The sequence below is a fragment of the Suncus etruscus genome, chromosome 10, assembly GCF_024139225.1.
Source record: "Suncus etruscus isolate mSunEtr1 chromosome 10, mSunEtr1.pri.cur, whole genome shotgun sequence".
NCBI lineage: Eukaryota > Metazoa > Chordata > Mammalia > Eulipotyphla > Soricidae > Suncus > Suncus etruscus.
This window is the reverse complement of record NC_064857.1, coordinates 1,632,845-1,648,805: the sequence shown is the minus strand read 5'-3', so window position 1 is coordinate 1,648,805 and position 15,961 is coordinate 1,632,845. Positions and strand designations below refer to the sequence as shown.

The window sequence follows — 15,961 nt, the reverse complement described above, 5'->3', positions numbered from 1 at the left end:
TCTTTTCTTATCCTCCAGTTAGAGCAGTGCTTCTCAATTATTTACTGTCATGTCCCCCTAGGAAGAAAACATTTTTTGCGCCCCCCTTGCAACTGTAATTAATATCTTTATTAAAAAATACTTTAGGGGCTGGAGAGATTGCACAGCACTGTTTGCCTTGCAAGCAGCCGATTCAGGACCTAAGGTGGTTGGTTCGAATCCCAGCGTCCCATATGGTCCCTGTGCCTGCCAGGAGCTATTTCTGAGCAGATAGCCAGGAGTAACCCCCTGAGCACCGCTGGGTGTGGCCCAAAAGCCAAAAAAAAAAAAAACAAAACTTTAACCTGCAAAACTTTAAAAATATCTAAACTAATTGAGCTGATTTTTTAATCAGAGGTGATGTCTGAATTAATGGCTATAATGAGCATGTTTTGCAATGCATAGCTTTTCGAAGCGGGGTTTGAAGCAGGACACAGTGACTCTCAGCTCCAGAGACATACAGAGACATAAACATGGGGCTTAGCTTGTTATGACAGTGTTTACCGAGGTCAAACGCGTCCCCCTTTAAGGAGCCTTGCGCCCCCCCCCCCTCGGGGGGTCACGCCCCACTATTTGAGAACTACTGAGTTAGAGAGAATGTGTGTGGTTGTTAGATTTTTTTTTCTCAGACTTCTCCTTTTCTAATAACCTAAGGTATAGGTGTGTGTGTTTTGTCTGGGATGGAGTCTGGTACCTCACATGGAAGGGCAAGTGCAGTTCAGGTCCAAATTCATGGGTTTTGAACAAAGCACCCTTAATAGTGATGGTTGCAAGCCTGTGATTTTTTTTTTTTGAACACTTTACTTTCTCAGTATTTATAATTCATATTCTGCTGTAAGCAACAACCTTCCTTTTATCTCCCAGTTATTCATTAGTTACCTATTATGCACATGTGTATTAGTCTAAATTTTATTGTCGGGTCAACTTGGAGTATTCTATAGTGCCAGGAAATTGAACCCAAGGATTCCACATGCGGCACTTAAGCCCTTTGAACCATTTCCCAGACCCCTTACTTCATTTTTTATGTAATTTCGGATGTAAAGTTTATTAAAATTAACTAGAAATTTGCTTGAGAAAACTGTATTTTTGTGTTCAGTTAGCTTTAAGGCTGCCCTTGGTGATGCTCACTTTGAGCCACAGTTCTTCCCCTCCCTCTCTTCTTCCCTTTGTCCTTCTATATTTTATTAGTGTATGGAGTTTATTGGGAATGTTGAAAATAAATGATGAAAAAACCTAAGCACATGTGCTAATAAAATAGGTTGTATAAACTTCGTTTTCTTGTTAGAATTTGAGGATTATTTTTCAAAACAAAACCAGTTTTATACAGTGTTCCATCACCTGAATATCTGTATTCTCCTACTATTGTCTCGGCCCTTCCCATCCAACCCTGCTCCTGCCCTGCCCTTGCTCATTGACCAGTTCTATAGGATTTATTTTATTGTTTTTGTTTGTTTTTGTTTTTGTGCCACACCGAGCTGTGCTGAGGGCTTACTCCTGACTCTGCACTCAGGATTACTCCTGATGGGTCTCAGGGACCATATTTGATGGTCAGGATTGAACCCGGGTCAGCTGCATGCACGGCAAGCTCACTGTCATGGTACTGTCATGGTACTGTCACGGCACTGGTTTTATATTTTTATTGCTGAGTATATAGTTTATAACATACATATGTATTTTTATATTTGTGCTGTATGCTTAAGTTTTTCATGAATTTGTAGATGGACCATCAACTGATAAAGACAGTGAAGAAAAGAAAAAAGAAACTGCAATAACGTCACAGAATAGCCCTGAAGCAAGAGAAGAAAGGTACTTTTGCTTTGGAAATTAATTTATGTTGAAAATTGTATTTTGGGGCTGGAGCATTAGCACAGCAGTAGGGCGTTTGCCTTGCACGAGGCTGATTCAGCTGCATTCGATCCCCAGCGTCCCATATGATTCCCTGAGCCAGGAGCGATTTCTGAGCGCAGAGCCAGGGATAACCCCTGAGCGTCACTGGGTGTGGTCCAAAAACCAAAAATAAAATAAAGAAGATTGTATTTTGAACATTGTTTTTTGGGCCACACCCGGCGGTGCTCAGGGGTTACTCCTGGCTGTCTGCTCAGAAATAGCTCCTGGCAGGCACGGGGGACCATGTGGGACAACGGGATTCGAACCAACCACCTTTGGTCCTGGATCGGCTGCTTGCAAGGCAAACACCTCTGTGCTCTTTCTCCGGGCCCGTATTTTGAACATTGTGTCCTTCAACGTTTTTATTTACTTTAGGTACTTGGCAGTTTAATTGATTTGTTTTTGTTTTTTTTGGGGGGTGGGGGTCATACCTGGTATTGGTGCTCAAGATTTACTCCTGGTTCTGTGCTCAGAATTTATTCCTGGTGGGGATTATGACCCTGTGTGGTGCTGAGGATCAAACCCAGGTTAATTACATCAAAGCAATATCTTTTTTTGGGGGGGGGGGTCACACCCGGCAGCACTCAGGGGTTCCTCCTGGCTCCATGCTCAGAAATCACTCCTGGCAGGCTCGGGGGACCATATGGGATGCCAGGATTCGAACAATGACCTTCTGCATGAAAGGCAAACGCCTTACCTCCATGCTATCTCTCTGGCTCCATCAAAGCAATATCTTACCAGCTGTATTATTTCTCTCGCATTGTGACAAGTTATTGGTGGGACCTAGGAAATTTTTTGTTAAAAAACTCTTCCAGTGATTCTGTTACACTCAGTTATTTTTCAGTATTTTCACAGATTTTATAATACCTTGTTTTTAGTATTACCACCATATCATACAATCATATTTTATGTATTACTACCCAACTTGATGATGAGGAATTAATTTATGGTAGGATTAGCACCAATTAATAATTTTAATTGAAAATTTTGGAGTCTTAGAAAATTTTAAGAATAGCACAGTGGGCCAGATAGCACAGAGGTAGGGCATTTGCCTTGCATGCAGCCAACTGGTAATGGATCCAGGTTCTATCCCCGCCATCCCCTATGGACCCCTCCCCCCAGTCTGCCAGGGGCGATTTCTGAGTGTAGAGGCAGGAGTAACTCTGAACTCTGCTGGGTGTGACCCAAAACCAAAAAAAAAAAAAAAAAAAAGCAAAAGAATAGCATAGCGGGGCGGTGGGGGCACTTGCCTCACACACGGCCAACACAGGTTCGATCCCTGGCACCCCACGTGGACCCTCAAACACTGCCAGGAGTAATTTCTGAATACAGAGCCAGGAATAAAGCCTGAGCATGGCCCCGATTTGATTCTGAGCATTTCATGTGGCTCTCGAACTTTGCCAGGGGTGATCCCTGAACACAGACTCGGGTATAAGCATAAGTACTACTGGGAGTGTCCCTCAAATCATATTCTTGATAAGAATAATAGAGGGTGGTAGGAGAGTGCAGAGGGGAGGCTGTGGGTTTTGCCATTGCACTGAAATGCCCCCAGCGCCGCCATCTCCTCCCACCCCCCAGCACTGCTGAGCTCAGGCACTGAATTGTTAGACTGAAGTTTCCTGAACAAATCCGAATTAAAAAATCCCGAGTGTAGACAAGCCTGGAATGAGGCAGAAATTGGAGGCTTCTAAAGGAAATGACTAGATGGCAAGCAGAATGGTTATTTTCCCCATGATCTGGCTGAGCTTGGACGTGTGCTGTGCTTGGGAGAGAACACGGGAGGATCAGTCAGATCTGTGGAGGGTGAATGAGCTGGATTTGTGGGAAGGTCTGTGATCAGCAGCATCTTGGGTGAATGAAAGTTGGTTGTTACCAATCACAGAAGTACTTCGGTAAGACTAGAAGAAATGGGGCCGGAGAGATAGCATGGACGTAAGGCATTTGCCTTGCATGCAGAAGGACGGTGGTTCAAATCCTGGCATCCCATATGGTCCCCCGAGCCTGCCAGGAGCAATTTCTGAGCATAGAGCCAGGATTAACCGCTGAGCGCTGCCGGGTATGACCCAAACCCTCCCCCCCCCCCCCAAAAAAAAAGGCTATAAGAAATGAATCAGAAGCAGTGAAGTGATAAACTGAGCTATCAAGTTGTTAAGCTTCTGATAGTCTATTTCTGGGGAGAAAGTGAGACTATATTACAACAGCTCACATGGTTTTTATTTTGAAAGACATGCTTTAAATAGAAACCATGAACCATGCTGGCTTTCTAATTGGTTAGGGCTTTTCAAACATTTCTTCCTTCTGTTTTTATTTTAGAACTGTTATATTCTGGGATATTATCTTTTTTGCCTTTTTCTTTTTTCTTCTTTTTTTTTGGGAGGGGGGCCACACCTGGTGACACTCGGGTTACTCCTGGCTCTGCGCTCAGAAATCGCTCCTGGCTTCCAGGACCATATGGGACAGCAGGGGATCGAACCGTGATCCATTCTGGATCAACCATGTGCAAGGCAAACGCCCTACTGCTTGTAGAAAGGAATATGACTGTTACTTTAAGTATCTTCCTGATTTCTTTTTGGTGTGTGTGTGTGCCTCTCTGTGTTTGCATGCATTTGTCTTTTAGTAGCTCCAGTGGCAACATAAGCAGCAGAAAGGATGAGACGAATGCTCGAGACTCTTACGTTTCACCCTTTCCTCGGGCACCAAGCACCTCTGATTCTGTTCGGTTAAAGTGTCGGGAGATGCTCGCCGCGGCTCTCCGAACAGGAGGTAAGTGCCAGTGCCTCTTATTTTATTGAGCCCCTTGACCACTGCTCTTCTTCCCGGTCCCCGTATTTCTGTTGCGCTTCGCAGTGGGGTTTATTGACTGCTGCCTATTGCTGCTTAGCTGCGCATTGTTTGCGATAATCCCAAAGCAGGGCCCAGTAGGCAGACTGGACCCTCTACCTCTTACTAAGCATTTCTTGACAGCATTTACCTTGAAGCCTAGATCAGTGCATTCAGCAGATTTCCAATAAAATGAGTCTTGAATTACTTGGCTCCTCACTTGATGTGTGAAGGTCATATATATTCAAGTCTATAAATATATGCAGTAGCATGATCTGTAAGAATAGCAGTGCAGCTAACATAAGCAGGCACTGACTGTGGAAAGGTAGTACTAGGAGATTCATCTCACGCCAAGGGACTTCAGTCTTTTGATGTGTAAGATCATCTGTTCAATGAGGAAGACCTGTGCATGCCTTTTGTTGTTTGATACTTGGGGTGGGGGTGGGGTCTTGTGTCCATACCCGGCAGTACGCGGATATTACTCCTGATGATGCTCAGGGACTGTATGAAATGCAAGTCAAACCTGGGTCAGGCATGTGCATGGCAAATGCCTTAATCACTGTACTTCCTCTCCAGCCCCTGAAAGTCTCCCTTCTCCCCCCTTTTACACCACTCCCTGTAGTGCTCAGGGCTACTCCTAGCTCTGTGCTCAGGAATGACTCCTTGTGGACTGTATTTGGGGACCATATGCCATATAAGTCGCCAGGGATTGAATCTGAGTTTGCTGCATGCAAGGCAAGCGCCCTACCTGCTGTACTGTTGTTCTGGCTAGACCTCCGTATAGTTATTATCTCTGATTTGATTTGTAAACATTAATGACATTGTTTTATCTTATTAAAATTAGTATGGTATATATAAGTTTTGTAATCATAATTTCATTTTCTGCTTTATTCTTTGGGAGAGATATCTTGATTTATATTTGGGAGTTCATAGACAGTGTAGTTATCTTCTTATGCAAATTCATCTCTTTCTATTATACCGAACTTAAGTTAGTATAACTTCTTACTTTCCCCCCTTTTTCTTTTTTTTTTTTTTTTTTTTTTTTTTTTTTTTGGTTTTTTGGGCCACACCCGGCGGTGCTCAGGGGTTACTCCTGGCTGTCTGCTCAGAAATAGCTCCTGGCAGGTACAGGGGACCATATGGGACACCGGGATTCGAACCAACCTCCTTTGGTCCTGGATCGGCAGCTTGCAAGGCAAACGCCGCTGTGCTATCTCTCCGGGCCCTCCCCCCTTTTTCTTCTTACTTTCTCCTTTGATTTTCTTACAGTACTTTTATATAGTTTTTCTTTTTTCTTCCTAGTTTCTTTTTTATTTTCTCTATCTCTTTGAATATTTACATAGGAGTCTTCTGGATGTCTTTGTAATATGATTGGCAAATGATGTCTCAGGAGATAAGATACTTCTTTCTATAGCTTTCTTTCCTCTGCTACAGCAACCAATATTTATGAAATTATGAAGTGAGTTGCCTGCTAGATCAACTACTTCACACTCCTGAGGGCTCATATACAGATACACATTAGGTGGCTCCAAAGGAGAAATCTCATGGATGAGGAAACCAGATTTCAGTGAAGTGAAACAGAAAGGTTCCATTGCACAAACCAAATGGGATTGAAGAACTAGGAATGCATTTTATTTATGACATTGAAAATTTTTATTGTCATTTATTCTTGATCACTCTTTGTGCCCATCTTTAGATGAATACATTGCTATTGGAGCTGATGACGACGAATTAGGATCTCAGATTGAGGAAGATATCCTTTATGTATATGTTCATTATTTTAAGAAATCTGTGAAGTTCTAATTTTTCTTACTGTATATAATTAACATTATACCTTTTTAAGTTTCTGTCTTAATTGTAGAGTTCTGATGGGAAAGAAGAGGGACATGCATGTCATTTTCTTCTTTTGTTCTGGGGCTACCGCTGGTGGTTCTCAGAGGTTACTCCTGTCTGCACTCAGGAATCACTCCTGGCAGTTCCCAGGGGACCATATTGGAAACTGGAGATCGAACCTGTGATGCAAGCACTGTACCTGCTATCCCGTCTCAGGCCTCGATTACTAATTTCCTATAATATATGTAGATTGTATTTTTTTTTCTTATGTTGCAAATCGAGAGTACAGTGTTTCTATTAAAAGTTGTTTCAGGGGCCAGAGTGGTAGCACAGTGGTAGGGCGTTTGCTTTGCACGCAGCTGACACAGGATAGACTCGAGTTTGACCCCTGGCATCCCATATGGTCCCCTGAGCCTGTCAGGAGCGATTTCTGAGTGTAGAGCCAGGAGTAATCCCTGAGTGCTGCCAGGTGTGTGGCCTAAAAAACAAAACAAAGTAAAAAGTAAAAAGTTGTTTCAGAGGTGGAAAACATAATAATAAATGTGGAATAGGGCTTTATGTCTGGGAAGAGATTCAGCAGCGTTTCCACAACTCAAAGAGCACATTTTCTGGAGGCAAGGGAGAGGCTGATTAATCTTAAACACTATGTAAAAGATCGGGCTGACAGTGTGACAGTGTGATTGTCCTGCATGACAGTTGTAGAAAGGGCCCTGTAGGCTCAATCTTTGCTCTGGCCTGTCAGACCTGCTTAGCTAACTTGCCTCACTGGGATGGGAATGGAGCCATCATGAATAGTATGCAAGAGGTTCCTAAGAAAACTAGTCTTTTGGGGGCCGGAGGTATGAAGGTAAGGCATCTGCCTTCCGTGTAGAAGGTCCATTCTTCGGATCCCAGCATCCCATATGGTCCCCTGAACCTGCAAGAGTGATTTATGAGTATAGAGCCAGGAGTAACCCCTGAGCGCAGCCCAGTGTGACCCAAAAACCAACCCCCCCCCCAAAAAAAAAAAAAAGGAAAGGAAAGAAAAAAGAAAACTACAGTCTCTGAGACTTCAGGATCCTTGAGGGAATTTAGATTTGAGAACATAAAAGCCAATGTTAAGTTCAAGCTCATAAAAGCCAGTGTTAAGTTCAAGCTCTTGTTGAATGTTCTTATTTGGGCCAAGGAGAAAACTTACTAACTTTGAACTGTTACAAATCTTTCACAGTTGTATTTCAGGCACAATTAGGGCCATTCCCACCACCAGTGTTGATCTCCTTCCACCCTAGTTCCAGTCCCCTGGACTGCAAGTGTAACAAATCCATTTTATGTATAGTTTGTTACAGTTTTGGTCTCTTGATTCTATTGTCCTTAACTTTGGTTTGGGATTTAGATCTGACATTTTTTATTTCCACTCAGTGCTCCTGAGACCCTTGACCCCTGGGTCCCACCCACTTTTTCTTTTCTCAGTTTGTAGGAAGACATAGAAATATAGGGTAGAACATGATTCGTGTTCTGTGGTTTTGTAAAAAGCTTATCTAGAAATAAAATATAAGTTATAGAAATAAAATATAAATAAAATTAAAAGAATAAAAGGGGGCCCAGATGTGTTTTTTTGTTTTTGTTTTTGTTTTTTTGCATAGACAGGATTTACTGGAGAAATTAGAAAGGAAATTTCCTTGGCCTAAGAGATACAGGATATCTCTACCTTTGAAGCATATTGTCATAGGATTGACTACAGGCTCTGGACACGTTAGTTGTCAAATCCTAAGCTCTTTCTTTTTGTTCCCAAGAAAAGTTCTGCTTAGTCACGGTTGTCAAAAGTCAGTCTTCTGTAATTGGAGGTCTTGGTTTTTGCACAGATCCCAGGACTGAGCATCTTCTGATTTCATCTCACCATTAGCTGATGACGTAGGGCAACCTGCCCTTAGATGAATTGTTTCCTCATTGTCAGGGTGTCATATGAATCTACCTGGAGTATGTTGGCTTCAGAGTGGCATTAGGGCCTCCCCTGGGGGGATTTTGATTCTTGTTGCTGGGAACTGCGAACTCTAAGGTTGGGTCCTGGGGTTCAGGGTTGAACTGGAAATCTTTTAAAACCTGATTAATGTGTGTATTGCAGTCATGAAATGTTTTGGAAGGAGCCTTGCTCAAAGATAGCCTACAGTAAGAATCCCTGTAACTGATAGAAACAGGAGATATAGTGCCTTGTTCATCTAAATTGGAAGTAGTCTGGGGGAACCCCTTAGACATGTTGGGCATTCTTAGTTGGGGAAATGATCTTTTTGTTTTAACCATTTTTCCTTAATGACCTTGTACCTATATATCAAGAAATAAGGAATACAGATATGAAGTATAAAAATAGAGTACGAAGTAGGATATCCAATCTTAAGGATGCCAAGAACCCAAATTTAAGGAAAAATGTATTGTGTGGGAATATTCCTCCTGACTTATTTGCTAGAATGACAGCAGAGGTGAGTATATTGGAACGTAATATGTCCATCCTATGATTTGTCAAGTGTATAGTTCAATAAAGTAGTAAAGTGCTTGATGTTCTCTTAAAAAGAAGTTTTTAATATCTAGTAGATATGATATATAGTATAGATTGGAGAAATATTGAAGGCAGTTTACTCTTGAAAATCAATGCTGACTTTTTTCAGGAACCATAATTTGGCTTTGCTTAAAGTCATTGCCTAAAAAAACTGAAGTGATTTTTTTTTATTTGTTGTGGATTTTTATAAAACTGACGAGTTGTATCTCTTACTTGCAAAGACTTTGTAATCTCTGAGTTTTCATGGTTGAATCCGATACAACCAATTCCATGGTTCCTTAAGCTTTATAGAGTAGTGATGTGAAATGAAATTTTTTTTTTGTTTTTGTTTTTGGGCCACACCCGGCGGTGCTCAGGGGGTTACTCCTGGCTGTCTGCTCAGAAATAGCTCCTGGCAGGCACGGGGGATCATATGGGACACCGGGATTCGAACCAACCACCTTTGGTCCTGGGTCGGCTGCTTGCAAGGCAAACACTGCTGTGCTATCTCTCCGGGCCCTGTGAAATGAAGTTTATAGCTCTATATGTAGATAGAACTTGTTTTGTTCATTTATTTCTGGGGTACATTTGGCAATGGTCACGGGTAATTTTTGGATCATTCCTAGAGGGATTGGGGATTCCTAGAGGGATTGGGGACCTTACGGGAGGCTGGGGATTGGACCTGGGTCAGCCGCATGTAAGGCAAACACCCTACCTACTGTATTTCTCTGCTTCTTTAAATAAAACCTTTCGGGGCCGGAGAGATAGCATGGAGGTAAGGCGTTTGCCTTTCATGCAGAAGGTCATCGATTCGAATCCTGATGTCCCATATCCCCGTGCCTGCCAGCAGCAATTTCTGAGCATGGAGCCAGGAGTAACCCCTGAGCACTGCCAGATGTGACCCCCCCTCCAAAAAAATAAATAAAACCTTTCATAGATAACAGTTTCAAGGTCTCCACAATCATACTATTTTATTAAACATCCAAGAGAATTAATTTGACTTTCTATATCATTACTAAAAATTATTATTATTATTATTATTTTTTTTTTTTTTTTTTTGGTGTTTGTTTTTTGGATCGGTCACACCCGGCAGCACTCGGGTTGTTATTCCTGGTTCTATGCTCAGAAATCGCTCCAGGCAGGCTTGGGGGACCATATGGGATGCCGGGATTCGAACCACTATCCTTCTACATGCAAGGCAAACGCCCTACGTCCATGATATCTCTCCAGCCCCCAATAAAAATTATTATTATTATTATTATTATTATATTTTTGGTTTTTGGGCCACACCCGGCGGTGCTCAGGGGTTACTCCTGGCTGTCTGCTCAGAAATAGCTCATGGCAGGCACGGGGGACCATATGGGACACCAGGATTCGAACCAACCACCTTTGGTCCTGGATCGGCCGCTTGCAAGGCAAACGCCGCTGTGCTATCTCTCCGGGCCCAATAAAAATTATTTTAACTTTTAAAGTTACTATTAAAATAATTGATCATTCACAAAAGTAGAGGACATAGTGTTATAAAAATCTCATTTAACATATAAAAATTAGATATTTTAAGAATTTTTTTTTTACATTTTTTCCTTTTTTTTTTGTTTTGGTTTTTTGGTTTTTTAGATCATACCTGGCAGCGCTCAGGGATTACTCCTGGCTCTATGCTCAGAAATCACTCCTGGCAGGCTTGGGGGACCATATGGGATGCTGGGATTTGAACCACTACCCTTCTGCATGCAAGGCAAACGCCCTACTTCCATGATATCTCTCCAGTCCCCAATAAAAATTATTTTAACTTTTTAAAGTTACTATTAAAATAATTGATCACTCACAAAGTAGAGGACATAGCGTTATAAAATCTAATTTAACATATAAAAATTAGATATTTCGGAATACGGGGCCGGGCGGTGGCGCTGGAGGTAAGGTGCCTGCCTTGCCTGCGCTAGCCTAGGACGGACCGCAGTTCGATCCCCCGGTGTCCCATATGGTCCCCCAAGAAGCCAGGAGCAACTTCTGAGCGCATAGCCAGGAGTAACCCCTGAGCGTCACAGGGTGTGACCCAAAAACCAAAAAAAAAAAAAAAAAAATTAGATATTTCAAGAATTTTTTTGTACCTTTTTTCCTTCCTTCCTTCCTTTTTTTTTTTTTTTTTTTTTTTTTTTTGTTTTTGGGTCATACCTGGCAGCACTCAGGGATTACTCCTGGCTCTATGCTCAGAAATCACTCCTGGCAGGCAGGTTTGGGGGACCATATGGGACGCTGGGATTTGAACCACTGTCCTTCTGCATGCAAGGCAAATGCCCTACCTCCATGCTATGTCTCTGGCCCTTCCCCCCTTTTTTTTTACTTTTCCTCTGAATTGTTTTCAAGCAATCCCAGACATTGTATCCCTAAACCTGGGCATATTTGGCAGATATTTCTTACAATTATTTTAACCACATCCAACAAAGCTAGCATTTCCTCTAAACTGCCCAATACCTATCTGCTATTTTCCTGATTGTACACCTACTTTGTATCAAGAGCTATCTCTTAACAAAGTATCTGGAATTCAGTTGCTTAAGATTTTGTCTTGGTTTTGTTTTGTTTTGGGGACCACCTCAGCAAATACCTTCAAGTACCATGGAGAGAAAAATTCACTTTCATTCTGAACGTTTTAAAAGTTGATTTTATTTCTGTTACGGTGCTAAGTGAGCGTGAAGTCAGGACATACTAGGAGATGCCATTAACTGCATGTCACTACCTCAATAGGAAATGGCTAGTGATGAGCTCAAGGAGATGCGGAAAAACCTGACCAAAGAGGCCATCAGAGAGCATCAGATGGCCAAGACAGGAGGGACGCAAACGGACTTATTCACCTGTGGCAAGTGTAAGAAGAAGAACTGCACCTACACGCAGGTGTGTACTTGTCTCCTCGTGGTCACAGGAATGCTGCTTCTAACTCCTTTTTAAGGACAAGTAGCAGAGATGACATTTTTCAAGAGAGATGAACTCTTAGTGTTTGTTACTAGAAACAGATTTCAGTCATTTAAAAAAATAAGTTGGTAGAGTTTTTCTTTTTTTTTGGATTTTTGGGCCACACCAAATTTTTTTTTTTTTTAATTTTTAAAGAAAATTTGATTTTTACAACAGCACTCATCTGACAGAGAAAATTCACATTTTTTTGGTTGGAGGTGAGGTTGGCTTTCCAGGATGCTCAGCAGGACCAGCACAAGGTCTCTGGGATGTGGTGCTGCATCCTTGTGTGGTGCTGGGAACCTGGGTAGAGGGTGCATGCACGTTTGGTGTGTATTATTTTCCGGGCCCCACGTTAATATAATTTTTTAAATTATTACCTTGTTTAAAAACCGTGACTAACAAAGTTGCTCATAATATAGTTGTGGCATGTCACATTTCAAAAGCAATCCTGCCACCATTGTCCTTGGATTTCCCCCTAAGCTTCCCAACCCTTCCTTTACAGACACAAAATAATTTACTTTATATTGCTCGTTTATAACTAAGTTTTAATGGAATTACGGAAAAATTAAGCACAAGAAAATTTGTGAATATTACTACATCTCACAATGGGGCCAGTAAGTCCTTGTCTGAATGTCTATTAGTTGTCTGTTGGCTAGTAGGTCATTCAGTGTTAATGGTTTTGTTTGTTGATTGTAGATGACATTTATGCTACTTTGACATCTAATTTGGTGCTTTCCTACTGGAGTGTCAGCTTTTAAAAATTGACAAGTATTCTCAGCACCAGGAATTCCAAGTTCTGTGTCTAACATGGCAGCAGCTGTGGGACATATCTGTCAAAATTGATAGCCATTATATTTGTAAAAATTGCTTAATATGTAACTTCATGATTTCCCACCCTGGGATAAATTAACCATGAAAGATTAACAAGGAAGGACTTAGAAAATGGTTTGGAAATGTGTGTCCTTAATGTACAATGCACATATTTTGTTTGAACAAGAGTCTGAATGTTTTTCCCTTGATTTTACCACAGGTTCAAACTCGTAGTGCTGATGAGCCAATGACTACATTTGTTGTCTGTAACGAATGTGGAAATCGATGGAAGGTATGTGTGTGTCCTTTTGGACTTGTCTTTTAGTCTGTGTAAAGGAGTGAATATTTCGGTTCCTTTGCTATATCCACTCAGACACCTACCTAGGTAGCCACATAAATAACCACATACTTTCTTGTACTCGTGGAGTCTGGAGTAATACTTGTTATGAATATGCTGTGATTCAGTGAAACGTAATAAACATTTTCTCGGATACGAGCAAGGAATTCTCAAGTGTTCCTTAACCCAGTCAGTGTCTCCGAGACTGTCAGCCCATCCTCAGTGAGGGCGGTAGCCTTTCTTATTTCAAAGATGCCTGTCAGTGCAGGCCTTTATTCTGCAGGGATACATCCTATTCATTAGTATTCGAATAAGTGCTGATAGAGACTGATAGCAGTAAGATTTCTGCCTGTGTATTCAGGCCTGCTGTTCCTGTGCATATCGCACAAGTTAGAAGCATGCCAGCCAGAATCAAGTCACCAACTCTTAAGGGGGAGGAAGGAAGCATTTAATTTATTTTTGGGGTTGTTTTTGGCGATAACCAATGATACTCAGAAATTACTCCTGACGCTGCACCTAACGCTGTTCTCCCGGTGTACTCAGTGACCAAATGGGATGGCTGAGTTTGAACCCGGGTCAGGTCGGCTGTTTACAAGGCAAATGCCCTATCTGCTGTGCCATTGCTCCAGCCCCAAGAGGAGCATTTCAAAGGCACACTCTCTTCAGCTATAAATGAGTTTTCCCACTCATTCCCCATTATATTGAAATACATGTGCAATTAGACATTTAGGATGAATAAATCATATTCTTGATAATAATTCAGATAGTAATCTGGTCATGTTTTGCTTTTCAGTGATAAACATGATCTTATACATTTTAGTTCCAGACAAATATGAAATGAAGTAGGAAAGAGGATGCAATGCATACTTAAGTCAAGGACAACCTGGTAACTTAGTTTGTTAGTCAGAAGAGGTGTCCACAGTGCAGTTTGAAGCAGGCCTCAGTATTCCAGAAATACTCTCCACTTGAAATCTGAGCGACAGATTCCTGCTCAAGGATTCTGCAGCCAAAAGGATTCTTCTCTCTCTCTCTTTTTTTTTTTTTCCTTCGTTTGTTTGTTTTGGGGCCATACCTGGCGGCGCTCAGGAGTTACTCCTGGCTCTTTGGTCAGAAAAAGCTCCTAGCAGGCATGGTGGGATATGGGATACTGGGGAATTGAACCCGGGTCTGTCCCAGGTCAGCCGCATGCAAGGCACAGCCCTACCGTTGTGCTATTACTTCGTTCCCCCAAAAGGAACTTTCTTAGAGTTTCAATCACAATTCAAAAATCTACTAACAAGTTGTTAGGTTTTGGGGGATGGTCCACACCCAACTGTGCTTGGGAGCTTTTCCCCTGGGTGCTTGAAGGACTCTGGTGCTGTGTTGGAGCTGAGGGTGATTGCTCTCACGGTAAGGGCACCACCCTACTGTGCTCTAGACTCAGATTTTTTTTTTAAAGAATAACCCTTACAGACTTCTCATTTTAGTGCTTATTTAAGTCCTTACCTTCCTGAAAATTAGAAGTGAATTAAGACTGTGTGTGTGGGGTTATAATTTTCTCTACAAATTTGCCGTGCATGGAACTTCGACTGTAGACACTTTAGTCTGGGAGGATACCATAATCAAGAAGGTTGTCATAAATTGCACCTATGGTTTCTCTCCATTGCCAGATTTTTGGACATCGATCTATGTGAGAAATCTTTTTTGTTTTATTGCCTTCTTTGTTTTGGAGCCACATGCAGCAGTGCTGAGAGGTTACTTCTGATTCGTACCCAGGAATTACTCCCAGTTGTGCTTGCGGGACCATGTAGTAAGCTGAGGATCCAAACTGGGTGGACTCTTGCAAGCCAAGCACAGTATTATCTCTTCGGTCCTTGGGATATTGTCTTTTCTTTTTTAGTTCTGTTGAGAATGTCTGACTTTCCTAGGTAACTTTTGTGTTTATTCTGCATGATATTTGGTTTCTATTATGGGCATATTGAAGTTTTTATGTAAACTGGCCTGGCATAAGTTCTGACATAGTTTCTACTCAGTTTTAAAAAATTGAATTAGGGCCAGAATTACAGCAGTAGGGTGACCCAAAACCCCTTTTCCCCACAAGGGGAAGTCAGCCCACGTAGGTAGGTATATTTTCCTCTGAAAGCACAGCATCTTTTTCTAAATTGCTTCTTTGTAGCGATGATGTAAGTTAAATGCTTGTTAAATGGGGCTGGGCTTACCCATTTGTTTGTATTAAAGTTTCTCACCAAAAAACTGTTTGTTTTTTTCTTTTGACAGTTCTGTTGAGTTGGAAGAATTGGCAAAATTTCTGGACCATTAAAAATGGATTTTATAATTAGCTTTAAAGCTAAGTGATGCAACTAACTTCCTGCGAATCAGATTTTTTAAGTAATGTACATCTTTTGGGTTAGTTTTTGTTTTTGACAACACCCTTTCTTAAATGCCTTTGTAGTGTCAGACCAATAGAAAACCTGTATAACTGTATGGCCTCTGTTTCAGAACATTCTTTTCCTTTTTTCATAAGTAAGTTGATACTAAACTTTTATCAGTTAAAGTTCGTCCATTTCTTTTCACCTTCTTTTCCTTCTTGAAGGAAACACCATAGCATTTTTTACTATCTGAGGCATACATAGCAGAAATGTTATTTTTCTCAGCTAATACATAAGTGGATAAATGGAAACCATTTTCCCCATTTGGCATGTACCGCAATAGTGAAGGATGAGAAGGTAATGTAATTTAAAATTTTATCAAATGTGTGCCCCATTAATACCAGTTTATCTAAATGTATATAATATTTGACCTAGAATATGATCTTAATT

General features: G+C 41.4%; 1 protein-coding gene across 1 annotated transcript in view; it reads left to right on the top strand.

Moving 5' to 3' along the window:
- TCEA1 (transcription elongation factor A1) overlaps window positions 1-15,961 on the top strand; it is a 38,791-nt gene extending 22,830 nt beyond the window's left edge. The window contains exons 4-10 of the mRNA XM_049781936.1: window positions 1,737-1,824; window positions 4,523-4,668; window positions 6,422-6,478; window positions 8,857-9,011; window positions 11,810-11,956; window positions 13,047-13,118; window positions 15,420-15,961. Of these exons, the coding sequence (XP_049637893.1) occupies window positions 1,737-1,824; window positions 4,523-4,668; window positions 6,422-6,478; window positions 8,857-9,011; window positions 11,810-11,956; window positions 13,047-13,118; window positions 15,420-15,428 (674 nt within the window). The 3' untranslated portion in view covers window positions 15,429-15,961. The remainder of the gene's footprint in view (window positions 1-1,736; window positions 1,825-4,522; window positions 4,669-6,421; window positions 6,479-8,856; window positions 9,012-11,809; window positions 11,957-13,046; window positions 13,119-15,419) is intronic.